This window comes from Tyto alba, unplaced genomic scaffold (assembly GCF_018691265.1).
Source record: "Tyto alba isolate M040663 unplaced genomic scaffold, T.alba_DEE_v4.0 Super-Scaffold_23, whole genome shotgun sequence".
NCBI classification, from domain to species: Eukaryota; Metazoa; Chordata; class Aves; order Strigiformes; family Tytonidae; genus Tyto; species Tyto alba.
In genome coordinates, this window is record NW_024881297.1 from 8,445,929 (window position 1) to 8,473,888 (window position 27,960).

Sequence of the window (27,960 nt, forward strand, 5' to 3'; positions counted from 1 at the left end):
AGTTAGAGTGTGGGGTTATTTGATGTTTGCTCTTATTTGGAAGATGAAATTTTCCAAAAATATTTGATGAATAAAATAACATCAACATTGCCACAATTAAATTGTGAATACAGCCCAGGTTAGTTACAAAAGAATGAAATGTAGAAATAGACAAACCTTTTTCTAAGTCACTTCTTGCCCATGGAAAGGCACTGGTCATTTTGTTGTTTGTCTGCATGAGGGGGAAACTGGAGAGGGTGGTTGTTCCAATAAAAATTTGGATAAACGTAACTGATTTGCAAGAATTTAAGTCATGAATTACATTGAATTATATATGTAGGAAATTCTGTCATCTCAGTGGCAAGGCCATTGCATAAAGTCACTGAAAGTTTTCCTTGATTACACTTTCAGAAACAGTTAAGCAGCGTTTCAAGATTCTTCCATATATATATATATATATATATGTATGCAAACCAAATTTAACTGTGCTTTTAGTTTTTGTAAGAGGGGAAATACTGAATATAGTTTATGGTGATTCCAATCCAGTATCCTGTATGCTTTAATTTGTAACATGAAAATAGTTGTGGATAGTGCATGTTATTGTCTAGCTGATTGTATGCATTAGGACAGGTGGCGAACCCTGACTTTGTCTAAAAGATTACTGAATAAGATGGAAATTTTCCGTGTATTTCCATGTCACCTGATTCCTGGAATAGACTCTTAGTATTGCTATAATAGAAGTTCTTTTTGAGAAAGGAAAAGTGCGTTTTTTATTCTAAAACTTTTCAATTAATTATTTTATAAAGCCATTTACAATGTTTTTTAGGTGAAGTGATAATATCAAGATTTATATTAATATAGAACAGTTTCCAAACAGATTTTAGTATGTGTGCATACATGCTAAGAGAAGGAGTAAAGCACAATCTATTATTTCATTCAATTGAAAAAAAAAAAAATCCACCTGAATGGGGTGTCTGAACAAGTGTCCATTACTTTGATATTTTCTTTAATTATAAAATATTCAGTTGAAATTACTGATGTCTTGGGGGAAAAAGGGGTATTTGGAGAATCGAGGACATTGTAAACTGAGGGATTAACAAATGATTGCTAGTATCACATTAACTGAGGGATGAACAAATGATTGCTAGTATTACATTAACAAACATTTGGAATATTCTGCAGTAAGGCTGATGTACTTAATCAGCACTACTCATTCTCTGTATTAAATACAGCAATAACTCAATAGGAACAGTTAGAGAAGCTCGTTTTACTTTGGATCAGCAAGCATACCCTATCTAATCCTTGTGTGGCAACATTCTCTTGTCAGCTTGTCACAGGGAAAAAAAAAAAATCTGACTATTTGTGGTCATCCCAGGTATTTCTTGTAACAATAATGCAATAGAGGATAAGACTAAGGTAAAGTTCTTTCTGAGGAGCACTAGCTATTTTTACTTTGATTCTCACATTCTTTTTAATCATTTAGTTCAAACCTCATGGTAGTTGGTGGGCAGACATGTGACTGAATCTGGAATTGACACCCAAACAGCTCATTAAACAAAATGGTAAATTCCTGAATCTTCTTCGACAAAAGTGTGAGGGAGAACAATCTCCCTACATTCAGTTATCACATACGTCATTATGGAAATGTATGTGGCTTCAGTAATTTATGAGTGTAGGGCAGAAAAAAAAAGATTTCTATTCAGAAATACTGTCCACCACAGTCATAAGTAACCAAGTCATATAATCCTCCTAATGAACAGCTTGATGAATAACTGTTTTCCATTTGCCCACTATACCAGTCCTGAAATTGTCCCATCACTGCCAATTTATTTTCTATGGTCACAGTGTTACCCTGTGTTGTATTTTGTTACTATGCGATTGAAGAGAAGTGTGAAGAGAGTGGGAGTCAGTCATTAAGATACACATTTTAAGCAAAGAATGGGTCTATTATTTGATTAACAAGACTGTAGTAACATTTATACATAGTATACACTTTTATTTTGATTGTATTTCTGGTTCTTTTTCTTCACTTGTGAGCTAGAAGTTCTTGGCAAAGCTGAATATACAAAATAAATATAAACCGCGCTGCAAGGATGGGTCCCTCAGAGAGAGGGAGAGAGAGGAGAAAATGATTTAATGCAATAATGATTTTAGCTATACACAGGCAACCCTTTTTTGTCTCGATTTGTTAAATTACCTGACGTCTGCATGTGTAATTTAAACAAAAGTTTGTTCTCTAGTCTTTCTTCCTTTTGAGCTATCTTCTCAGGGAGAAGGATGATAAATGGAAACATAAACATAGCATGAGAATGTGAACTAGTTCCCAAACATTTCAGTGGTTTTTATAAACAACTGGTCATTGTTACCTTTTGCTGGATTACAGTTGCCTTTAGAACAACAGTGATCTTCAGCTGCATTACAAAGTTGTTTCTAAATGTTTTCGCATAGTTGCTTAAAGGCTTTAATGTTTAAATAATGTCTATATAATTATACATTGTTTAAACAATTAGCTTTTAAGTCTAGCAATAAGCTCACATTTTATACACATACTACCAAAAATTATAATGAAACTGCATTTTAAAGATATGAACAGACCTTAGAGTGAGCAACCACAGTTTAGGGACATGCATTTCAGTTTTATAATTTGAATTTTAACATGCTGGTTTTCATTTTGAACATGACTAGTGATTCCCGCTGTTCCCCTTGGTCATCTTGCGAGCACAGGCATGGCCAGCAGCGAGTTTTTCTCCTTCAGAACCCCATTTTCAGCATTCCTGGTGCTCTTCCCTACGATAGGAGGTGCCAGCTTGCATCTCGCTGGTCTGTGCAGGCACAAAGGCTTGTCTGAGGCTTGAACTAGAGTTTTGGAGGGGCAGGATTAACATCATAGCCTGTTAGTTGTCCCCTAAGCCATCGCGCCAGCTGTTGATCTATATTTTGAAACAATGAAAATAGCAACAATTGACACAATAAATTGAGATACTGCTTAGTATTTTAACTTCTTAGAAGTCTCCTAATATTTTAGGTCCACTATTTCTGCTTGTCATGATTCGATGGCCTTTTTAAAGTAACATAAAATTGCATTTTTCAGCTTCTTGAACTGCATTCATTCGGTGATCAAATTAGGAATTTTTTAGATGTGTAATAGTTTAATACAGTAGCAGAAAGTCCAAGGATAAAAGAAAAAAAAAAAATCGCTTGTTAAAAGTTAAATACATTTTATCTATTTTATAGGAACATTTCAGAAATTGTATTTTATAGCCGCACTACATTTTAATTTTAGATACTGTACATCTTTAACGACTTTCTAATTTATACAATTTTTGTTACATTGTCAAAACATTTAATTATATCATGTCTTGAAGGTGTAAAGCTGTCAAATAAATCAGAGGCTCAGTATAAACATTTGGTGAATTGCTTTTGCTACCATACTGTAGTTGTTACTGGGCAGTTAGTGGAACTTTTTTAAAGCGTTTACTCAGCAGGTACAGGACAACACTGGTACAATGAATTGCTGATTGCTTGTAAAACAGCAGGTAGTAATGCCCTCACTCTTTGTAATTCTGCTTTGTAAAATAAAGTGGCAAGATAGCGTGGCAGAGAAAGCCAATGTGCAGCGAATATGTTTCCTGCCTAAGGGCTGCTGGAGATTGCCAATCCAATTTTCAAAAAAAAAGTAAAATTGTTGCCGTTTTCCATAGTGCATAACCTGAAGTTCCCACCACTAGAGGGAACGAACTGCGTTCATGCTTTCAAAAATTTGGCAACATGGGCATGAAAAATAGAAAATGCCAAGACTGGATTTCTTTGTGAAGGCCTTAATAGTCGAATTAAAAAAACAAACAAACAAACAAAAATGAATAAAAACCCAAAACAAACAAAAAAACCCCAGCAACCAACCAAACCAACCAACAAACAAGCCAACAACTTGCAGGTGTCTTTAAAATGTTTAAAGTTCCTACAAAAAGAGAAAAGTCTTCTTTTTTTAACCAATATTTTGTTCTGGTGTTAATACAAACTACAGGCTCCCCAAAGTGGGGTTTGGATGAAGTAAATTAGTTCTACTTTGAAGCTTTTCTTTTCTCCCCCTTTCAGAATGAATGGGGAGGCCCTTGAATGAAAGCTGCTTTTCATTAGTGCCACCACATACCTATTTGAAAGGAAGAGCTCTTTTAGCACTTACAAACACTGGAGTAAAGGGAAGCTTCCTTTTTTCTACCAGAAGACCAGCGGTCCTAGCTTCTCTTTCCAGTCAGGTGGTTTCCAATCAGAGTTAATTACTCCAGTCATTTATTCTAATCACCCTCTTCGGATGGCCGGCAGTACTCTGTCACGGGGTGGCATCGTTTGAAGCCAGTTAGGTTTGAAAGCCACTGCAGGGTACTTGAGGCTCATTAGCGAGGCCTCTCCCCGCCCGGCTCTCGAGCTGCTCCCTGATTAACTCCCCGTGCCCCCCCGCCCCCTCCCCCCGCGCCGCTTAACCCTTGCCGTGCTGCTTGCCTTTTGCTTGCGCGGGGGGGGGGGGGAGCTGGGTGCCCGCCCGCCCGCGCCGAAGACGGGGCGAGCTCCCGGCTGCACGGATTTCTGCGACTCGCCTCGTTCCCGCGAAACGCGAGTGGGTTCCCCGCTCTGCAGACAGGGCGCTTTTTTTTTTTTCTTTCTTTTTTTCCTTTTCTTTCTCATTTTGCCTTCTTTTCCCTTCTTTTCACTTCTTCTTTTCCTTCTTTTCCCTTCTTTTTTTTTCTCCCTTTTTTTTACCTTTCCCCTCTTCCCCCTTTCCCCCTTTCCCCTCTTCTCCTTCTCCTTTTTATTTTATCTTTTTCCTTTGTCATTTTTGTCATTTTTAAATTTTCTTCTTTCCTTCTCCCCCCCCCCCCCCCTTTTTTTTTTTTTTTTTTTTTTTCTGTGCTCCCTGCATCATTGCCACCTCCCGGGGCACCCACTGCCACCAGAACAGAGCAGGGTGCCTGGCCTCAGCCCTGCAGCTTGGCATTGAGTCACTGCAAGCCTGATGTGCTTTTTTTTTTTTTTTTTTTTTTCCTTCCAAATACTACAATAAGGTCTCTTTGCTATTTGGCATATACCTGGTGTAAAAAACAAACAAACAAACAAAAAACAACCAAAAATAAAGCAGCAGCTTGTCTTCCAAATTAAAGGGTATAAGTGGAGATACGCCTTAGCAGAGTTTTTAAAAACAGTGGTAATTTCCCTTGTACTCTGCCAATAAGTGAGCTTCAGGCTGAGTTTATAGAGATTGGACTGGGTATCTAAACCACTTGCAGTGACCGCTCTGTTGTGTGATTTTGATGGTGAGGAACTATGGGGACCTTCAGCTTTCCCGGGTGAGATCAGTCCCTTATGGTTCTGAACAGCCCTGACTTTGGGGCAAGAACATGATACTATCCTTGTGCTTCTTTTACTCTGGGTAAGAAATCTTGCATGCCACAGATATGGGATTTTATTAAAAAAAAAAAAAAAAAAAGTCATCTATTAGTGTTATCCTCGATCAGACTAGGCAGTTTAATTGACATGCTAGTTGATTGAAACCTTGTAACTTGGTTGTTGCTACTAAAAACAGTGTTGTTTTTTTAGGTTTTTATATATTTTTTTTTTTTTTCCCATACTGGGAAGTAATGTCATAGCTAGTTGGTTGTTTGCTCTGTAAAGAGCAAGAGCTGTCTCTGGGAGTTCAGCTTCTGAATTAAATGGTTATTTGGAAGATGGGAGTTACCTGATGTTTTATTGCAGTAAGTTTTTATTTTATTTCTAAATGTTGATGGTTTTTAGTCCATCATCTATGAAGAAAAAAGATGATGTTGATATAGCGGAAAATTCTAGGGTTTTTCTAGCATCTTATTTAGCTTATAACTGGAAAAATTTAACATGTTAATAACTGACCATATGCTTTTTCAGCATACAACCTCTAAATGTTAATAGTATTCATCTCCTACACCCTTCCCACTAACACGGTTCATGGCAGAGTAATATAAAGGTTATGAAAAGTTTGCTCTCAACTGGCTACAGAATGTCTGTTGCACTTGGAGGTGTTTACGTCTTGATTTCCTGAGCATGCTCAATATACTCAATATATCACTTGTCTTTCTGTGTACAGCTGTCATAGTGGAAATTTGAAGCAGTTTAGGTGAAAGAAGGGAATAACATCTAGGAGAAATTAAACTATCTACAAGAAAGCATTATGAGAAAACTAGTTGAAACTCAGCATGCAATGCATGACAAAATTAGAATAAGGAAGAGAGAGACTTCATTTTCTAAGAATGGACATTTTAAGAAGTAACATACAAATATAATCCATTTTCTGTTTGATTTCCTTCAAGCGTTGAACCTGACTCCTAAAAGCTCTTTGTTCTGTTAACAAATTCCAGCGCTAGCCAAACTCCTCCCAGGGAGCAGGGGATCCACTGGGACAGGGCATGCCAAAGTCGAGACTGCCTGTCCTCCTTAATCAGGAGACTGTAGAAGTGCTTGTTGTAGGGTATCTGATACAAGGTGAACCACCCTGAGCACCAGTTCATCTGGATGCAGACTGCCTGGTATCTTGCTTAGCAAATAGCCAGAACAAAATATTAAATGGGAACCTGCTGTTTGGGGGAGTTTGCAAAGAGCATTTAATTTTCCAAATAGTTTCTTCCACAAATCTGATTTTTTTTTTTTTCTTAAATACTGAATGTAAAAGCTGATAATGTCCTTGGTGCACAGATTTTCCCTTTCTCTGTCGTTGTAAAGTTAAATAACGATTCTTCTGTGTCATTCCAGTTAAATGCCAGCTGTAAAGGAGTCTAGTGTCCTTGCCAAACATACCTTCTATTGTCATCCTAAACCAGCACTCAGGATGTCTTTATAACAGATCAGGGCTTCACTGTTCATAATCATCTCAAGGAAGCAAATTCTGTGTTTATCTGTGTGACTTAGCCCCAGCGTGGGTTACACATTTGTGCCATGTGATGATATAGTGCTGTTTCCTATTTTTGTAACTGTTTGATTTATTCAGATGTGGTACTCTAATTGCCTTTGTAAATCTTGTGTTCTGTTCTCCAAAAGCTCTGGAATGCTTCCTACTCTGTGAATTAGCAGACAAGTCAAATGACAAGATTGAAATGACTTGTCTGCCTGATTTGCATCTAAACTATGTTTTAAATTTTAAATTCTTTGACCTTTTGTTATACCATTTCCTAATCTTAAACAAATTTTTCTAGAACATTTTTTTTCCCAGAACTGGCTTCAAAGACAAATTAGATTAGGCTCTACAACTCTTCTAAGATATTTGCTTGTGCTGTTTGCAGTGGTTTGAAGACCATGTGTTTGCAACCATTTCTGTCTCCTCTTACATGCATACTAATACTTGTTGATCATCACAGTTCTTGTGAATTGCATATACAACTGACACATCAAAGCACAGTATAAATGCTGCAAGCTGTTGAAACAGAGTGCAAAAATAAAGCCACAGTTGACTTTTAGGGCTTACAGAATAAATCAGAAAGAAGAAATGTACGAGCAGTTTAGATGTAAAATATGTTAAAAAAAATATCACTAGTTTCTCCCAGTTTGAAGTGTATTGGGCTGTCATTAACCAGACAGTATGTGGAGGTTTAAAATTTAATTTGAGGATTAAATGGGATCGTAGTACCCAGTCTAATGCTTAACATGAAAGCTGTTTCAAGTGTAGTTTTGTCTGTGTTCACATAAGCCTTTTTTGCATTTTGATCTGCAAGTTTAGTTCATGTTTCAGATGCTTTCTAAAACTTTATGACCTTCGCTGTGTTCACTAAGTTTCACTAAATATTGCATTACAATTATGCTAGATATGGACTCATTTAGTATAAGTAAGCTAAACCCCCACCTCTGGGAACGTGTACTCTAATCATAACACTTTCCTGAATTTCAGAGTTCAGCTTCTTTCTAGCTTTGGTGAAAAAGCTTGTTCAACCTCAAAGGCAAGCAAATTTTACATGGTTTAAAGTTTTGTAGTGTGTGTACTTTGCACCTCTCTCTTAATGGGAAAGAATCTGTAACCTTAAAGGGTGAATCTCTGTTTACCATGACAAATGCCCTTTCAGAAGTGTGTAGTACTCTGACCTTTCAGTTTGTCTTTGGCTAATACTTGGCATTGGGAAGCCACTGTGATCAAGTTGGTAAGGCTCAAGGAGATGCCCTGCAGAAGTCCCTCGGGTAGAAGTATGCAAGTTAGTTGAAGTGTTAGAAGAGTTTACCTGCATTAACCTTCTGAGAGGAAAGATATGTTAAGTTTGACATATCAGGATGCTAACATAATTGCACAGCTTCATCAGTACACAACACTGCATTGTGAAATGCAGTCATATCTGGTGTGATTTTAGTGTTTAGATTGTTTGGTTGTTTTTTTGTTGTTTTTTGGTTTTGGTGTTTTTTTTTTTTTTAATACAAAAATTCATTTAAACTAATCTGACTGAGCCAACTGTCAGCTGTGTGGTTAACAGCCTGTGCCTCCATGGGTAATAGGTTCCAGATCCGGGCTGTCAGTTTTCATGCAAACAAGTGCTGGAGGAACTGGGAGAGGAATTGCTGAATTTCAGGAAGGAGGGAGAGCTTCCTGCCTCCTTTTGGTGCTGTGTGAGGATTTTCAAAAGTGTTTTTCCTTTACTGTCTTGGCCTTGGGATAGTGCTCGCTCTTCTGGAGGAGAGAATCCTCTAACAACATAGCAAACATTTTAAATGTGGACAAAAAATGCAGGGGCAGGATGGGGGGAGGTGGAATGGTAGAGAAATCGGCAACACCTCCTGGTGTTATAAACACTTGCTTTTAGCCATATTTGTAGTAATAAATGGTTATGGTCTTACCGGTTGTGGTTAGATTTTCTGTGTGTCTCTGGGGAAGGACAAATGCAAGTCACATACATCAGTATTATCACTGTTATGAATAGTGATAGCCATTTCTGTGATTCCACAACTATAATTAATTATGGCTTTTATATATTAATTTTCCGTGTAGGGAAATTTAATAAAGACCTCCTGATCATTTTTTGTTCCTATTACAGTTCTTCTGTATCTTTTCTACCCCGGCTGAGAAGAAATCAGTTAGGAAAGGACTATTCTTGGTATGCCTTTTGAATAGCATCTGTTGGTTTATGGAGCCAGTTGGCTAAGAGGCTAAGACAGGTTTTGCCCACTCTTTTTTTTTTTTTTTTTTCGATGGGGAAGTTAGCATTGTCACAACCATGACCACTGGAATATGTGAACAAGTGAGGTAAGCCACATGTGAATTTATAGTTCATTAACTGTTGAGCACCAGTGTGAACGCTCAAGGAAAGGATATACTGATTACATGCTCTGTGGGCAAATCAGCCCTTATTCGGTATGTGACATTGTAACTACACTGCTTTGGGACCTGTGTCAGCTTTATTTAGCCTTTTTCAGTTTCTTTACACTATAGTGTCATCTTTGGAAGTTTGTGTTTTTAAGTCTAGCTCTCCAAATGTTCTTACAGCCATGTGCTTGTGTCTTCTTCTAATGGGTAACTTTGGAGATCCTGCAAAGCCAGGATGCTTTACTTCTCCTTTCTAAGGTATTCTACTATGAAGGCTGTGGAAATGCTCACAAGACTAAACATCTGTGTAAATGTTTTCAGTGTTGGCACTTAAGGTAGATGTCTAAACTTTGAAATTTAACAACAAAATTGCAACGTGGTCTGTTTATCTATATACTGTTCGTGGTAAATTGTAGCAATTTTACCTTAAAATATTGCTCTCAAATTTGCAGATTATCATAGATATACTAAGAAATATTTTTTAAAGGGTGATCACTGATCTTTATGGAAAATGTAGCTAACAATGCTCCATAGCAAGTTTTCATATTGACCAAAATCTTTTATTCCTGGCACCTACTGATAGACATTTCAGTTGAGATTAAAGCCAAATTTCAAAGGGAATGTAGCTTTCATTTTATAAAATACATAACAGCTGTCTGACTTGTCCATTTAAACTACAAAATAACAGTTGTAGACTAAATATAGAAATCACAAAAAAATGCAGAAGTGCTCCAGATTTCTAGCTAAACATGCTACTAATTCAATCTTATTTTGGTAATAATTGCATAAATTCAGGTAGCCATTAGATGGCAAAATATTTTTCTTTGGTTGCATGCTACTTATGCAGAATATACTTTGCCACGAAATTCTGTTTGATTAAGTTACACCTTTACACAAATTTTCTCTTTTGTCATTATTTAGTACCTTACTGTTAAATACAGAGAAGTAGAAGGAGCAGGAAAAGGGAAGTTTATCTTCCAGAGTCCTATGTCTGAGCTTCTTCTCAGATTGTTGATATCCTTTGTTCTATAAGATCAGTCATCTTCAGTAAAGCATCTGAGTTAAAACATTTTACTAAGATTATATTTTCCAGAGTTCTTTTTCCATTTTATCCTGGTATTGCTAACCAAGTAGAGAAATAAAGTAAAACACTAACTTTGTTTATTACAGTAATGAAGAATGCATTGGCAGTGCAGTTCCGGAACACACAAAAAAAAAAGAAAAATTAAATAGATCTTATAACATAAGTTGTAAAGTAATTGCTCACTTTCTGAAGTATTTAATGGTTTAAAACAAATTACAAGATACAGTAAATAAAACTATATGCTTTTGCTTGGAACAGTTATTTATCAAGGTAGAAACCACCAATCATTTAAACAGTTTTGATGTCTGTTTCATCCTTTTGCAATTTGTATTACCTCATGCAGAACTCGGAGTTTTCCCCTTAGTGCGTCTGCTGTCCTCTTCCTCATCCTCCTGATATCTTCAAGGCAGGCTTGTGTTCGATATATTTCTAATAGCTTTTTATACTTATGTTTTTCTCAGATGTCTACCCATGTGATCAAATAGTGTTTCTGGTGAAAGCGTGTTTGGTAATTTACTTTTAAATACTAGTGGTTACTGAGAAACCTCAAAAGATAAAGCCAGCACTTCAAGAGTTAATAAGTTATTAGGAGGACAGGAAATCTGGCAACTATTCCAGAAACTAGACCTAATGGTGCACACAAACAATTTGTCAGTCTTGGTAAATGTGAATAGCTTTCCGCAAAGTGGCTGCTTTTGCTTTGTTTGAACAGCCTAAACTTTTCCTTTTTGGACTTTAAATCTTAGAAGTGAAATGTGATCCACATATTGAATCAAAATAATTTAATTCAAAACATATTTTGATTGGAACAAGGTTGACATGGAAAGAAACTCTAGAATAAAAAAAAAAAAAAGTTGAAAGGACTTTCTATCATATATTTAGCAGGAAAATTTGAAACAGTTCTAATTAGGCTGAAAAACCAGCCTTCTTCATTGTAACTTACAAAGGTCATATATCAATGTTAAGGCAGCATTACCAACTTGTGTCTGAAAGCCTGCACATGCAAACATAATTCCAGTTGTTTGGTTTCATCGGTTTTGTTTTGTTTTGTTTTTTAAATGTATGTGCATGCACATACTTCCAAACCAGAATCTGTACTTAAAGCAGTTACCTGGTACTGCAGTTATATGGGTGCTTTGTCGTGTTCAAGAAGAATATTTTTCACATCAAAATTGTGTTTGTGCTAAAAATGTGTGAAATCCTAATTCATGTGGTTCTGTTCATACAAAAATATTTTTCAAATGAGTTGTAAAAAAACTCAATTATTTTAAGTTTTTCAAAGGAAATTCCTTAGTTCAAAGAGGAATTAAAATATTTAGTGCATTAAAGGTAATAGGCAATTATTTGTACTTGAGATTTGTAATTTCTTACTTGCCGATGTAGTATATTCCTGAGGTTTTTGTATGTTTTTTTTTGTTTGTTTGTTTTGTTCGTTGTTGTTGTTGTTTTTGTTTTGTTTTGGTTTTTTAATAGTTGAGTGAATAGGAGAGATTATTCCTGTATGAGAAGCAATTTTAGTTTATCATCAAAGTTTCTACTTTAACTATATAAAACACATTTTGTACAGGTTGGACTTCTTTTCTGTCTTTCAAATAAGAGTTACATGCGTGCTTTACGCTATGCTTCAAGATTACTTTGCTTTAATCAGCATAGGAATAAGGCAAGCAAGTCTGTGGTCTATTTCTGAATAGCTTGATTATGAATAAATATCTATACTAGTGAAAAGAAATACAGCTTTCTTTTCATCTTACTTCAGCATTGGAACATCCTAATCTCAAGCACGGTATATATTAATTTTTAATAGACATAATTTCATATGCTACATGTCATTACATAATCTAAACCAGAAAGAAAAGTAGAGGGCAAAAGCCAACATTAGACACTTTAAAGATACAAACCTTTATTCCAAGGGTGTAATACTGTTTGGGAAAATATATCATAATAAATTGTTAGAGTACTTACACACAAAAAAGGAAAACATCTTTCCTAACCAGTTGGTTTTATGTTTTTGTCATTCTGAACATGTTTTACCAAATCATTTGTATCAATATTAGACTGATAATAATCTGCGTTCACTGCATTCAGAAAACAGAGCAGAAAAAGATGCACATAAAATAATGAATTTCAGGGTTGTTCATGAAGAAGTAGTTTTGATTGCGCATATTTAGTGACATCAGATTGTGCATTTAAAAAATATTTATTAATAAACTAAAATTTCCTTGTAAGACCAAAGCTTCAATTTGTTGATGTGTCTGAAGCTTTTCTACCTTGGGAATGGAGAAATGAAAGTTACTAATAGGTGTTTGTGTTTGACATCTGTATACTGTACTTTTTAGCATATCTCAAGTGTTCTAGTCTCTGCCTAATAGATCTCATTAAAGAAACAGATATCAGCCCCAAGACAGTTTGTCAAAGTTAATATGAGTCCCTGTGGATAGAATTGACAATTTGTGTGTGGCTTCACGTGACGGTCTTTTCATGGGCTTGTTTGATCCTTTAACAATTGGGCATTAGTCACTGATTTATTTTACAATAACTCAATAGGATTGAATATTACTGTATTATGCTGGACATTTTAGAGGATTTTCTTGTTTTTCACATTTTCCTCTGAGCACACAGTACATAATGTACTTGATCTGCTCTGGGAGCGCTAACAATTGATTGGTTTGCTTTAAGAGCAGCATGGGAAGGAGGTTAGTATCCCATCGCTGCATGCTGTATTTAACTTGAGCCTTAATGAGCACTGGCTGTCCTAGATGTTTAAGTAATCCTAAATACTTAGCATTCAATACCCACGGTTTAGTTTTGCAAGAGATAAATGCTAACAGTAACATTTTTTTAAAGAATCCCATCCTTTTTAAAACTGTATAGTTATGCAAACTGGAACTTTTTCACTTCTCAGATTTTTACTTTTTTATTAAAAGAGCACCCATACTTAAATAGTATATACCAGTGGGGCTATAAAGTGCATCACATGTACTGGTACATTGTGTTGTTTTCCTTGAAAGTCTATTTTATTTCTTAATCATTATACAGACTGTTAACTATTGTTCATCCATTGATTGTTTCATAGCATAAGTACTTCCCTTCAACCAAGAGCTTAACTGTGAACCTCAACTCACAGATGAGCTTATTTAGCCTTGGAATTTGTGTGCTATGTTTGGTCTGTCCTTCAGGGTCCTGGGTATTGATGCTGACTGTAGTGATACTCTGTTTAGGCCTTTCATTTGTGATTTGGCAAATAAGAAAGAAAATTTAAAATGGCCTAATTTGGAAAAAAATGAAATTATCTACATTTGAATCTGTGCAAATTACAAGTGTAAACTATTTTTAAACTTGAAAAAGAGAAGTAAATCCAGGATGGCTCCCAGTCATTCCATCAAAAGGCAGAGAGTGTGTTTTAGTTTTGCCTTTTTTTAAAAAAGTCAGATTTATATATCTGTTATTCTGAGGAGATTGCAGAGTGATATTCCTTTAGTTAGTCATGTCCAAATGCTTTGTGAGGGTAATATAACCCATTATAAATCTAGCTTTCGAAGAACAGGAAAATGTGAACAGCCTCTGCATGTATAAATATACATATATATATATATATTTAGCACATATATACACATAAAATCACAAGTTCTTAACACTATTTTTCCTGACATTAAATAATAATAATGATGACAGTAAGTATATTCTAGGGTTAATTTTTTTTTATATTTAGCAGGATAGCAAGAAAATTAATTCCTATCATTGTCATTTGCGGAGCCCTGTAGAATTTTATGGCTGCACATTGTAGTATTATGGACACTCATGAGACTCCTGACTGGTTTTATCTTATTAAACAATTTTGAAATCATTAATTTTTAATTGGCCTGCTTGTGGTTTTTTATAGTTTTAATTGTGTGTCTGTGTCTAAATGTTGGTTTGTTTGTTTTTTTTTTTTTTTTTTTTTTTTTTGTTTTTTTTTTTTTTTTTTAAATTAAAAAAAAAAAAAAGAGAAAAGTAAGAAAGAAAAAATCCTGTCTAAGCATATACATTCTATGGTATTTCCATATGATCATTTGAAGAGATACTATACTGTGTGGTAATTCATTTTAAATAATGCTTTCAGCAATTCAGTAGCTGGGAATCCTAATAAAAATAATAATAAAAAAAAGAATTATATTATGTTGAAGATATGTACAGGTCTTTTCTTGATTGAAAGTTCTAATTAAGTGAATCGAGGAAAATTAACTGAAATTAGCTGTCAGAAAGTCACATTTAAATGAGTGATGATCTGGTGTGGCAGTAAACATTTAAATGATATAAATTGCCATTTAAGTGTATGGTTTAATGTTTGTCATGCATTAATATGACATGAGACTGCAGTGACAATCAAGCAGCTTGCTCTAATTTGAACATATTTAGGGCTTTTGTGTGGAGTGCACCACACAAATTAAGACAATTGCTGTTTTTATGTGTCAATTTAAATGTTGTTTTCAGGCATCGGTTAATGAAACAAACCCATCATTTTTGTGTGCAAATTGCAGAGTGATTTCCTTGGGTTTTGGATTAATTTTAAGTTCATCTGCTCAAAATTAGGAATTTTCTTTACAAAGAAAATGCCATTTGTTTCATTAGATGAAGAGAATATCAGACTTTGTTACGTTGTTTCATTTGCTCATTCAAATAAGGACTATATTGAATACTCTGTATTAAAGAGAGAAAACAAATCCTGCAAGTGATTTAATCTAGATGAATTAACTCCTTACATGGCAATGTTTTTTAAGTTATCTTTTAATATGTGTGCTGTATCTAATAACATTATGGAAAGATTGATCATTATTTGGATGCTTTTGTCTTGGGGATTAGGTTGTAACTGGATAACATCTTCAGAAAAATGGCTTAATCATTCAGCATAGTACTGTTTCAGTATAGGATTGTATAAGAGGTTTATACAAGAAATGCATAAAAGTAATAGCAAGTTGATATTCCAGCATGTTAAATAATTTGTACCCTAACATCCCTAGTTAGTTCAGTTTCTCCAAGTCTATCAATCTTCTCTCTGTCTGTCAGAATCAGATTATCATGCTGCTGTTATTCACTGTGCACATCACACAGAAAAGCACAATTTCATCTTGAGAGTCCATAAAAACATAGCCTGGCTGTCCATAAATGTGTAAATGCTCTCCACTTACTGCCTTTTTTTTTTTTTTTCCTTATTCCCACTATTGTAGCTTTAAAAAGCAAGGTCTTCTGGTGAGCAGGGAGTAGGGCATGAGACTGGCATCTACCACAGAGCCCACCTGTTTTTTGGATAGAATGTCTAAAATACTGTTATCATCTCTGTACTTTGGCTTGTTAAGATAATTTTGTACACTATTCAAAAAATGCTTCTGCTACTACGAAATGATGTCTTTGTGGCAATTTCAAGTTTATATATTTTGTGTGTGTTTTTTACAGGCATTAGAAAGTGAGTTTGTTTCCTGCCAGCTTCACCAATGGATTGATCTGATTTTTGGCTACAAACAGCAAGGGCCAGAGGCTGTTAGGTCCCTGAACGTATTCTACTATTTGACTTATGAAGGAGCTGTTAATTTAAGTTCAATAACGGATCCCATATTGAGAGAGGTAAGTTTATACTTTAAATATAGGAAAGGAAAATCTTTGTTAACCACTGCAGTGTTGGAAGTGTAAAGACTCCATGTTGTTCAAGGCTACCGGCAAGCGTTCAAATCTTCGTGTTCTCTTATGGTTTGGCTATGGGCCAGACAAATGCAAGGTGCCTGAACCGGTCGTCACAGAATGCAAAATTGAGAGAACAAGCATGCAAGTTGTTCTTAAACTTTGTGCACCTGGATTCAGAACAAACTGGACACCAAGATAAAAATAAATGTTCGAGGGTTGCTTCAGTTGCTGAGGGCAGTCATTTTGTTCACTAATACTGGATCTTGATGGCAGAAGACAGTGAGCAACCTCGATTTGGCTTGCACTTTTGAATTTACTTTTACAGTTTCAACAATTCTGTTTTAATGCAATCCTTCATATGTAGTACACATCAAACACCATAGTTTTGTATCTTCCATTGTTTTTATTTGGCTTGCTATCAAATTAATAATAACTTGTATTTTATATATGCAAAGGTAAAGTTTTAAACATTGGAAAGATCGGTAGTCTCACTAAGACTCAGCACCATTCAGAAAAATCTATTTGCTGAAGTATCCCTTAGGATATTGTGGATTTAAAGACTCTTCCCTCTTCTATCTAAACAGCTGTTTAAAGAAGAAAAAAGAAAGGGTGGGGTGGGTGATTGAAGCAGATTTTTGATTGGGTTTGTCGTCTGTTCAGGTGACACATTTGTATCAAGTATATCTGCAAGTATATTAATTAAAGAATAAATGTAACTGGTACTTCGTTATAAAATACTCTGAGTCCCTGAGAACAAAGTAATGTGAGTGCTATCAACAATTTTATTTAAAAGGTTAGCTAGGTGTATATCAACAGGGGATGTATGTATGAACTGAATGAAAACAAGAATGAAGACATTTCTGCTTTCAGATATTAGGTTTGAGGTTCACTGTAGAATTCTAGGCTAATCCCAACTGAAGTATTTGTTATTTATTGCTTATTGAAAGAAGGTCTGAGAAGTAATCAAATATTTTTTTAAATAATACTATTTTCTCTGTACATACTGGCCATCTGACTGTTAGGGGCACCTTGACAACCTCTGTGGAGAAAGTCACGTCACAGCAATCCTGTGGGGTGTGAGTGGCTTATGGGGGCAGTGCAGAGGTTTTGGGGGTATGTAGGGGTGCACAAGGACTGACTTAAGTACCAAGAGAGATGGCTGGATGTTGTCATTATGTAGGTTGCCATCAGCCTGCAGACTGCATCTTGGTTGACTCTCTGCTAAAATATAGATGTTGCACATAAATACATTTAACTGAACTATAAAAAGAGATAATAGGATGCTTGGCTTCTAAGAAAAAAATGTCATCATCTGGTTTTGAAACAGTTATTGAGCCAAGGGTACTAGATGTTCACCCTGCCATGCTTTCATTTCATTGATAATGTTTTTCTACTGTACACTGACAAGGAAATATTTTTACCTTGTAAGAGTATTTATTAGACTATTGAAGTGATAGGTTTAAGTGCGACCTGAAGAACAGGCTGGCATTGTGTGCAATTTGTTCTTAATTTTGGTATTAAATGAACCATCAGTGAACCATTGTTTATGAAACTAATAGTTGAAGTAATCAAAATAGCAGTCTGCCACACACAATTTTTACTTAGTTTTTATTTTTTCTAGAACAGTTTTATTATTAGTTTAACTGTGATCTGTGCTACTTGTGTTGTAGCCTGAAAAAAGGTAATTTAAGACCAGGGAAGTTACAAATCAGTCTAGAAGTGTGAATCATCTCTCTTAGAGAGGCTTTCACTTTGTACGTCTATAAATATATTAATATATTTTGTTACCAAATCTTCTTAATTTGTCATGTTTTTATTGTACTTCACTCCAGTGTTTCTAATTTCTGAGTTGGTCTATGCTACCCGAACTGAGTGGCATATAAAAATGAAAACAGGAGTGGGAGAATAGCAGTGTTGTTGAGTTCATAATAATGGAGTAGCTTAGCAGAAGCAGAATTTTGAAACACTACTGATGGTGTAGAAGATACATGCTGTTGAATGCAGGGATCAGGATGAATGATGTCTTGTAGCACTTTCATTCTGAATTACTTGAAGATTGGTCCAATGGAATATTTTTATTCAGTATTTTTAAGCAGGTCAATAAAACAGTAAAAAGATTAACATTTAGTTAGGTATCCCTTACTATTACATGTATTTTGTAAAGCATATTTTTGTGTTATGTAAATGAGTGTATATAATTTAAAAGGGTACATATGATCAACTCTGATACGATATTGACAGTGCAGAGATTTAATGACTCTCATCACCAATGGTGAGTTATTCTAGTTTTACGTATGCGTAGAGATGAAAGCAATAAAAAATCTGTTTGTGTGTATATCTATGTGCATAATCATTCTATATCTATGTGCTAAATGAATTTATCATACACCTTTGACAGCCTCACCTTCTTCCTGCTTACTAATCCATCTCCCTGAGGAACTGCTCTAACGTTCTGTACTGCCAAGCAGCTTCAATCAGCATTTATTTTTCTCCTTCAGTCAGCTTGCCAGAAAATATTACTTCTTTTCTCCACCAAATTCCTGGTTGGAGGCCAAATGAGTTTCTGATCTGGGCAATTAACAGTATTTTCAGGCAGGCATGACACCTCAGATTTAGTATCTGTTTATTAGGCAACTATTAAACCAAAAATTTTACTCTGGATTTCTTGGTTTCAAAAAAGATGCTTTTGGCTTTCTCCTTTTGATAAGGTTCAGGGTTTTGGTTTTCAAATTTTGACAGTTCTAGCGGAAAATATATTTTTATTTGCAAACCTAAAACAAGGGGAAGCCTATATGTACTCTGAGAGTTGCAAGTTACTGAGGCTTTTAGGTATCATATGGAAATAATAGCATGTGCTTAAACCATGGCAGTTTCTCCACATAGATGGTCTATGCTAAGCCTGGGCCACATCAGTAATGAGAAGCCTTTGATGCATGTGTTTCTGAGGTATCTTCACGGATATATATATGGGTATTGGTGACCTAACTCATCAGGAGAGGCCACACACAGAATAATAGTGGAAGGAACTGAGGAGTGGAGTAGTTTAGGTTAATGCAGAATTTCCTTAGGTCTCCTAAATGGCTCCAACTGGCACCTTTATTTTTATAGGCAGTCAGGTTATATATATTACAAGAAGGAAGCACTCGTCTAGGAAGGAAAACTACTTGATTAAAACCATATTCCACCTTTCTTTTTTTTAACTGAAAAAGTAGAACTTTTACATCCTCTCATACTGCTGTGAACAATTTTTTCCTGCCATTCTTTCTGCCTATGGGAATAAAGGAAGTAAAGTATTTTGAAAGGATCTGACTGCTATAATAGAAAATTTTAAACTAAAATGCAAACCATGGGCCACATGCTACCTTTTGGCAAGTAAACCCTGGGGAGTGCAAAGCTTGCATAATTCAAAGACAACTCTCAGGGGGAGGGGAGTAGATCAAGAGAGAAGGGTTTGAGTCAGAGCCGGTGGGGGAAGGGAACTGCAACCAGGAGAAACAAGGCAAGAGATCCAGTATGTCTGCGGGCAAATCTGTGCACTACTCGTACCTGCAGAGACCATTCCTTCAGCCTCTGCTCTTTTCCTTGCGCCATTTTAGCAATGTTGCCATTGACTCTGATCTTTGTACTTGTGTGTCTTTGCTGAAGGAGGTTACAACTGCAGAGGGAAGTTGCTGTTCAGTTGAAAAGCATTAAATATCACATCTCTTTTCCATTGGAAAATGTGGTATTTGCCAGCAGTGATATGCTCTATGACCACCTTCTGTTGACTCGTTCTTGAATACCATGTTTTGATCTGTGGAACTCCCGATCACAATATCTGGGTTGGAAGGGCTTTTTTGTTGCCTGTATGGAAGAGGCAAGAAGTTATAGTAGCATAGATAAACATCATCTGACCATTCTGGAGAGAATCCATAACACCTTCTTATCACAAATTTTGTTGACTTTTTGCAATGGCTGTCCAAGAATGGGGGGGGAAATAAAAAGGAAGCAGAATTAGATCTACTTTGTTCAGGCCAGCAACTGATTAAGAGGTGAAGCGCAATACATAGAAAATAATTTGTATCTTGGACTGATTTGTGAGTATTCTGTTAGTGTCTTGGTCAGAAGAACAGAAATTCCTTTTGTCTCTGGTGTAGTGTAACACAGGATGATTGTGAATCTGGGCTGCACTTGGAGTTCCTGATTAAAATTCCATTTCTCCACTGATACTCCTATGTAGCTAGCATAAAGACTGGATAAGCATAAAGAAAAGAGATGAAGTTAGTAGCGGGAAAGCAAAATATTACTTGGAGAATGTGTCATTGATTTACTACAGGAACTCCCGAACCTCAAGAAGCATACTAAAGTTTGTATCCTGCTTATCAAAAAGCACCTAACTTCAAATAATTTTAAAAATATCATCTGATATGATCTTTGTAGACAGTAATTAAGGAAGACTGGTGGTTTTAAAATTAGCAATAATAGCTCAAAAAAAAATGAGAATAAGTCCCATCCAGTTAATACCTCACAAACTTTCATTAACTGATTTGCTTTTAGCCTTATATGATTCAGTTGCTTTATACTTCTTCCTTTGAAGAGAAGGTGCCTTTTTGTTACATGAAGGTAGTCTGTTTAACATTAGGAAGCACAGCTTTCTCCATTCTATCTGCACCTTTCTTTCTGCTGTTGATATTTTATTTCCATATGAACTGAGGAGTTTCAAAAATTGTGAAGAATCAGCTTGGACATAGCATTTGGTATGTTATTTGAATGTGCCACTTCTGATTATATAAAGAGAGGAAATTATTCTTTTATTTTCAGTTTTAAGGCATATGGAATAAATTATTTTATGGATAATAGCTTTTAAATGTTGACTGAGATTAATATCTTTGGGTAAGTTTTATGCATCTTAGACCTATCTCTTATGAGTCTAATTTTATTTTTAAATATTTACAGTTGGAGAGACTTCTGTGCTTTCCAAAAGAAGTTGCGAGGAAGTTTAGTTTACATGACCCCGGTTTCATGACAGCAGTAGCAGATCTGATATCTTATCCCAGAGAAAGCATTTTTGGCCTCTCTTTTAGCTGTGTTCATGGTGGGAGTTAATAGCATATTTCAGCTCTAACTCAGCTGGAGAACTCTGACAGCAGTGAATCTTTCACAAAGTATAAACATCATTTGTATTTATAGCATAGTTAACATTTACTAAATAGTTGGGAAAATGATCAGTCTGTTTTTAGCAGGTTGAGCAACAGTCTTTGTTGTGGCTGTGATGAGTTTTAAAAAGTAGGATAAAGTGATTATAACATACTGTCACAGAGCAGTAAATTTAGATGTGCTGAATTCAGTAAGTAACGAAATCATGCAGGCAAAATTCAAAGTACTATAGAAAAAAATCTTTGAATCATCTCTGGCCAGAAGTGTGTTGCACAGATGGCATGCTTGACATTGTACAGCACAGGAACAGTGTGAAAAGCCAAATAAATGTTAAGAAGTGGTCTAGTTCTAATTTCAAATCTATATTAAAGTACCATTATATGGAACCAGAATTAAGAGGAATGTATTTAAAGGAAGCATACTGGTTTCATGGCTAAGGAAAGGTGGACTTGTCAACTGCAACCAAACCTGTCTTCTCCTGGAAAGGTATGCAGAGCAAAGACAGGGCCTCTGATGCTGTCGTGGGTGGGCAGGAACCACTACTGCATGAAATGAACTTCTCTGGGTATCAGAAATCTCCCATGAAAAGATGAGTATTTTCTTCTAGTAAGGGAAGTATTAAAATAACAGGAGCACCATTCCTGCCACCAGTTTATATCACTTACCTATTAATTCTTGCATCTCTGCTCACACTGTGACCTTTCTGTGGTGTTGGAGTAAACAGGCAAAAGGAGCATAAGCAAGTGTTTACTGTAATATCTGGGAGCTGTGGCACTTGTTTGATTCAATTTAGCCCAGAGTTTGACACAATGAATGGCGGTTTATTGCCCTTTGTCTTATGTATTTGCTACAGTGCTTAGAAACAGACATAAAAGTATTCAGCTAGGTTTCTATCCAGAAAAATATTTGACCATGATGTTCTCTTTTGTCCTTCATTACAGAATAGATTCTAATTTTACCCGGTGCTTTTGCTTCTCTATCCAACAGAAAAAAGTTATATTTTAGAGTTAATCAAAGTATGACTGGGATGCCTGATGTATAAGGATTTAAAAAAAAAAAAAAGAATCAAACTACTGCTTTGGCTGGAAGTAGTGAAGCTTTTTGGAAGGAGGTAACTCATGTAAATTAGTTCTTCATCTTCAAGTGCTTTTTTTCTCAGCCCCTGATTGAAATTCAAAGGATAGAAATTTTCAGTGGAGTCAGTTCCCTCACCTCTTCTTGCTTGACCTGTCTTGTGGATCTCGCAGAGCCAGAGAGGCCTTGAGACCCCCTGGGCTCTTTACATTTTCGTTTGTGCCTGGCTGGTCATTTTTAGATAGCTGACATATTTGTTGGCCAGCATTAAATAAGGAAGTCAAATCAGAAGGTGAACAAGCGGTGAAAAAAAGCGATGTTCTTAATCCTTCAAAAATAACTTTTTTTTTTAATAGAAAGTATTTCCATTTTTAAACTTCTTTTTTTCTCTTCCGTATGTGGAAAGGATGAGATATACTAGTGTGCAATAACTACAGTTATCATACACTAAGCCACTTAGCCTTGAATCGAACATGGAAGTGGACAGGCTATAAAATTACATTATTTTTTGTGTCATCAGCATGCTTCAGTTATTTGCAGACTCTTTATGCAGTCCACAGTATCAGTATTGACTTTCACAGTAATAGGGAAACTAAAAATTTTTGTTCGGAGTATTTTCATTGTATTTACTCATTGCAGCCTAGGGTGTCTAGCTCATCAATGTTCCCACCATGTCTGCAGGTGTGGTGTGGTATTTACTTACCAGATGGTATCATATTAGTTATTAGTAACATTTGAACAATAGCTGCTTCCTGAGTGAGAAAACCTGCGGTCATGCCGAAGGTGCTTTTCCTCAAATAGTGTCCAAAAATCAAGTCTCGGTTAGGCGTTATGTTTTATTAAATGGTAACAAAAAAGAACATTCATTGCAGTAGAAGACTCTGACGTAATATTGTACCCATGCTTTGAAAACAGGTGATTTGATCTTGCAGGTAGTAGTTATGACTTAGTTTAAACAAATGCCTTTCTTAGCTTAGCAAAATGAGTTATTTGTTTCTTCTCCACAATTGTTACAGATTCTGAAAGGCGATCATGCAAGACAGTTTAAATACCATTAAATGTTAGATTTCTACATCAGTGTCTTAACCTCCTTCAGACTTAAATGTTTTATTTTTAATGAAGTTTCTTTGTTTAATAAATATGATGGCATCAAAGTTGAAGAAATTCTGTGGATTGCTAAAGATTGGAACAAATTGTTTTTTTCCAGAGGAAACTTGGAGTCGGCTAAGTAGCAAATGTAAAGGTAGCAAGATTTAAAGATTATATTTAGCTATTTAGAGGAGTGAATGAATAATGCCAGAAATTGATGAAGTTTCAAGGTATTGCACATGGCAATGCCACTACTTTCTATGTGATAAATACTGATTTTAAATGAAAGCAATGAGTTCCTCTCTTGGAATCTTCGGCTGCTACAGCGAAAGAAAGAAATGAGGCAATTTTGTTTGTGGTGCTCAAATAGAGCACAGACTGTTATAGTTTTAAAAACTAGCCCCAGAGCAGCTTAGGATTTTACTTGTACTGAATCCAGTTTTATTTGCAGGTCTTTAAATTCATCTTAACTTTCTTTTTAGATTCTTTTCCCTTTTTATTTTGACAGTCTCTTTGAAGTACTACCAGACCTGTTTTTCTAGTTCTATTTTTTTTATCTACTTCTTTCCAGTAGCCAAAGATTTAGGTGTTTTGAATGAGCACATCAGTGCTCCAGACAGAGATACTGTTTGAAATTATCCATGAACCCAGTGCCTCTGAACATTATTGAGTGACATTTGTTTCTGTTGGTTGTGTCTGCTCTGACTAACTGGTTTCTTTCAGATTGGCAGCTGGGATTACGCTGCAGTAGACGGACAGCTGCGTCAACTGGAGATTGCAGCCAGGCCCTGCTATGCCTCTCTTTAACATGCCTGGAATGTATATGTTCAGATTGGAGCAACTTGCATGGCCCTGAGGGGGGGATCTTTTCGTATTCTCACAAACTGTGATTACTTCCTGTTTTACTTTAATGGCTACCATGTAATTTTCATACTGATTTGTCTGAACAAAAAGACTTCGTTTTTCTTTATTCTCACAGAAAATTTCTTAATGCAGTTTAAGAGTTGGGTTAGAGTTTTTGTTTTTAAAGGCGTAGTGGAAGTTATCCTACGCTGTGCTCCTTTTTACACTTTTCTGTGATGAGAACAGAAGAAAGTATTATTAATATATTGAATTGCAAATAGCTTTGAGGAAAAAAATAATCTTGTGTAGTGTAACACCCCCCTGTCCCCCAGGGCTCTGTAATAGTTTGGATTTAATAAATAACAAGTGGTTAGACTAGTAGCCAACTTATGAGCAGACAACTATGGTATTTTGAGCAGACTGAAGGAACTGAAATTGGGGGTGGGGGGGTGGGGGGTGGAATACACAGAAGATGTTTCTTGCAAAGAAGCTACAAAGAAGGAATAAAAAAAAAAAAACCTATGCTTTGTTTATATTTGATGGCTTTTGTTTCTACATTGTTATGTTGTTTTCCTGTGTAATGAGGTAGTGAGTTTTGTTACATATATCCCTAATGCACTATAGCAGGCAAAGGTTGTGCACTTTTTACTTCATGCCAGCTTGCCAGTGTACTCTAATAATGTCCCCCTCTGCAGGTTTTTGACAGTGTTTCTGCCCATGCTTCAGCTCTGAAGCCATAAACCTGTGTTACTTGAGTTGAAGTAGTATCTGCATCAGTGGGCTGCAACAGGAATCTTTACACTCCTCTTGGTTAACAGAGGCTGTATCACAAACATTTTGCAGGCGTGTTTAATGATACCTAGAGAACAGTATGTAACTCCTGGTCTTGTGTTATCTTTTCTTTAGCCTTTCTTCTCTCCTTGCTCCATTCCCTCCCCTGCCGTTTCTTAGATTTCAAAGCTAGTATAGGCAATTTTCTTTAAACCAGTACTTTAAGTGAGTAGTGCAATGATAACACAAAAAATTGAAGTGATTCAATATAAAAAAGGTTGATTTGTGAAGTCAAGAGAAAGATTTTTTTGGTTTGGCATGAAGGAATTAGGCTGCTTTTTTTATTATTAAAACAGTGGATGGGAGTGTGTGAATTTATGATACTAACATTTGAGCGCTGTATCTTTTCCTTGGGTCAAGTGTAGTGCAGTATCCCCAGGGCAGGTATATAGTCAGCAAGCATATACAATGCCTCTTCACGAAAAGCATTTTGCCCATTTTTCACCATCTTGATTTAACGGAGATTGTTACGAAACAAGGGGAGATGGTACTACAAACAGCTCCTCTTCTATAATCTTTAGCCTGTTTTCAGCAATTTTATCTATTTTTTATGAATCATGATTATTCTCTGGCTAGTGTTATCTGTTTCTTTGTAGTCCATGAGAAATTTAACTAAGAATCTTACTGCTGGACTGTAAGTGACTATCTGGTTGGCAGAGGTTTTCTGATCACTTGTTATCAGAGCTTGATTTTAATCACCATCCCATGGGGAAAGGAGCTAGTCAGTTGGCCGCTAAGCCATTCAACTTCACTGTCTGAGGGGAAACCTGTCAAATATTCTGTGTTCTCTGGTGCTGTAAAGCAACATCTGGGTGGAAGGAAAGGGAAAGCAAGTAATCATAATTGCATATTGCTCAAGCCAATAGAAATCACTGAGGAACATGTGTGTAAACCTTTTTGAATATTGAAAAACGAGGTAGGAGCGGCAGAGAGCCAAAGTAATTATTTTTGCAAGGGCTGTTATTTTCTGGACATAAATACTGGGTAGAAAGATGGAGGATGAACCCAAAACATTTTTTGTTCCTAACACATACACTGAAAGAGTATGTATTACAATGCATGATGCTATTTCACCTGGGCTTTCAAATGTTTGGCAATTAAATCTTACAGCTTTGAGAAGTAACCGGGAGTACTTTGGTGGAGATCTGTAAAGGCACATTGACTGAAAGTAGCCTCTCTGTAGCGAATGGTAAGGTTCAGACTGAGGCGTGCATTTTAACATGGGTATGCAGTGCCATTAGACTCTTCAGACAATTTGGTGGTTTGTGTCTGAGTAGGCATGATGAAAGCAACTTTGAGACTCTAAGGGTCTTTAAATGTAGAGTTAAATGGTGTATGTCTTGCCTTTTAACTATATGGGCCTTTATTTTAGGATTTGAGTTCAAAACTGGAGAGCGTTTAATTCTTTCTCTGTGACACTCATTGCAGTTCCCCCTCCCCCCCGCCCTCCCTCATATTTAATTTTATAGTTCTTTCAGACATAAACATGAAAAAAAGCAATTTTGACTTAGTTTCTGAGTGTTGCTGCAAAGAAAAGTAACAAACATCTGTTTTTACCTTAACTGCATCCATATGTTCAACCTCCCCATCACCCTCCTTTCCCAAAAATTTACAGCCGTATTTGGTGGGTACTGCATACTGTTGAATTAACTTTCTTCACAGTTAGATTAGAGGGTAAGTTCAGAGACTGAAAATATCCCTACTAAACAGTGGCCAAAAGCTACATTATAGCTAAGCCAGCTTTTCAAGTTTTTCACTCTTCTTCATTTAATTTACTTCCCTATTCCCCTTCTCTCCTTTCCGCAACCCAAGAAAAGGGGAGATGACCCAGGAGACTTTTTTAGGAACGGGCTATCGTGGTAGTCGGTTAAATGTTAACTTGTGATATTTACTTACGGCTTTCATACCTTTAAATTAATTAACATTTGAAATGCCATGTTTATCATAGAATTATGTGGTTTGAGATGCATACTGTGTGCATTATTGTAAAGGGTTAGTTACCTTGTTTCATTTTATTATTGTTGTAGCATCTGGAACAATTCTGGCCTTACCAAGGTTCTGTTTTTGTAGAGGAACAGGAAGATGGCTATTTTACTGAGATACTTGAGAAGTAGTGAAACAAAATGTTGAATGATATTATCTTTGACTTTGTGGTATGCACCATGCTTTCAGAGATGATAAAAAATCCAGAGATTTGTGGACGTAAAGATACTGTTCAAACAAAGGTTATTCCTTTCCAGTTATATAATGCCTTTAATAAATGTGAAACTAGTTGTGCAAATTTCCCAAGTGTTTCTGCCCACTGTATTCTAAGTGATTGTATGCTCCAAAGGGATTCAGCAATGTGAGAGCATGTGCTCTTCCCCTGCCACTAGAAGAAGCTGGCCATCTCTTGGAAATACCGACTAATGCTATTAATACATTTTTCAGGAAAATTAGGAAGATGGGCTATAATTTGTTAGTAAATGAGTTGATGTCTTTTTGACTGATGATCATTTTATTGTATATTCCAGGGTAAGTGGTCAGTTGTTTAATTATCTCTCTGAGGAGAGGATTCCCTGCTCCTAGCCGATTTTCTTTGACAGGTTGAGCAAAAGTCTGAGTGACATCGGGTGGGTAAAATACCCTGTACTTCTCTTTCTATTGTTATGAAAATTGAGGGAGTGGGGATTGAGTCTAGGTCCACCATCATATGTTTCTGCCGACAGTGGGAGGTCAACTTGCATCCTTCTTCATGTGATCCTTCCGACTGAGACATCATCAGAACATGGAGTTGACATCTGGATTGACTTTGAGTACAATCTGGGAAAAGGAAGGAATTGTTTGGGGGTTGCTAGTACAGTGTCTTGGTCAGAATTAAGAAATGGTGAAGCTAAATAAAGAAATCTTTACTTTTTTTCTTGGTAATTAAAAGGAATGCAAAAGGTTTTCATGTTGAAGTCTAGCTGCTATGTCTAGACATAATTGT

At 36.0% G+C, this 27,960-nt stretch overlaps 1 protein-coding gene across 4 annotated transcripts in view; it reads left to right on the plus strand.

Annotated features, from left to right (window-relative positions):
* LRBA (LPS responsive beige-like anchor protein) overlaps positions 1 to 27,960 on the plus strand; it is a 415,639-nt gene that overhangs the window by 340,841 nt on the left and 46,838 nt on the right. For all 4 annotated transcript variants that reach the window (XM_042796732.1, XM_042796735.1, XM_042796733.1 and 1 more), the window contains one exon: positions 15,795 to 15,962. In XM_042796732.1, coding sequence (XP_042652666.1) covers positions 15,795 to 15,962 — 168 coding nt within the window. The remainder of the gene's footprint in view (positions 1 to 15,794; positions 15,963 to 27,960) is intronic.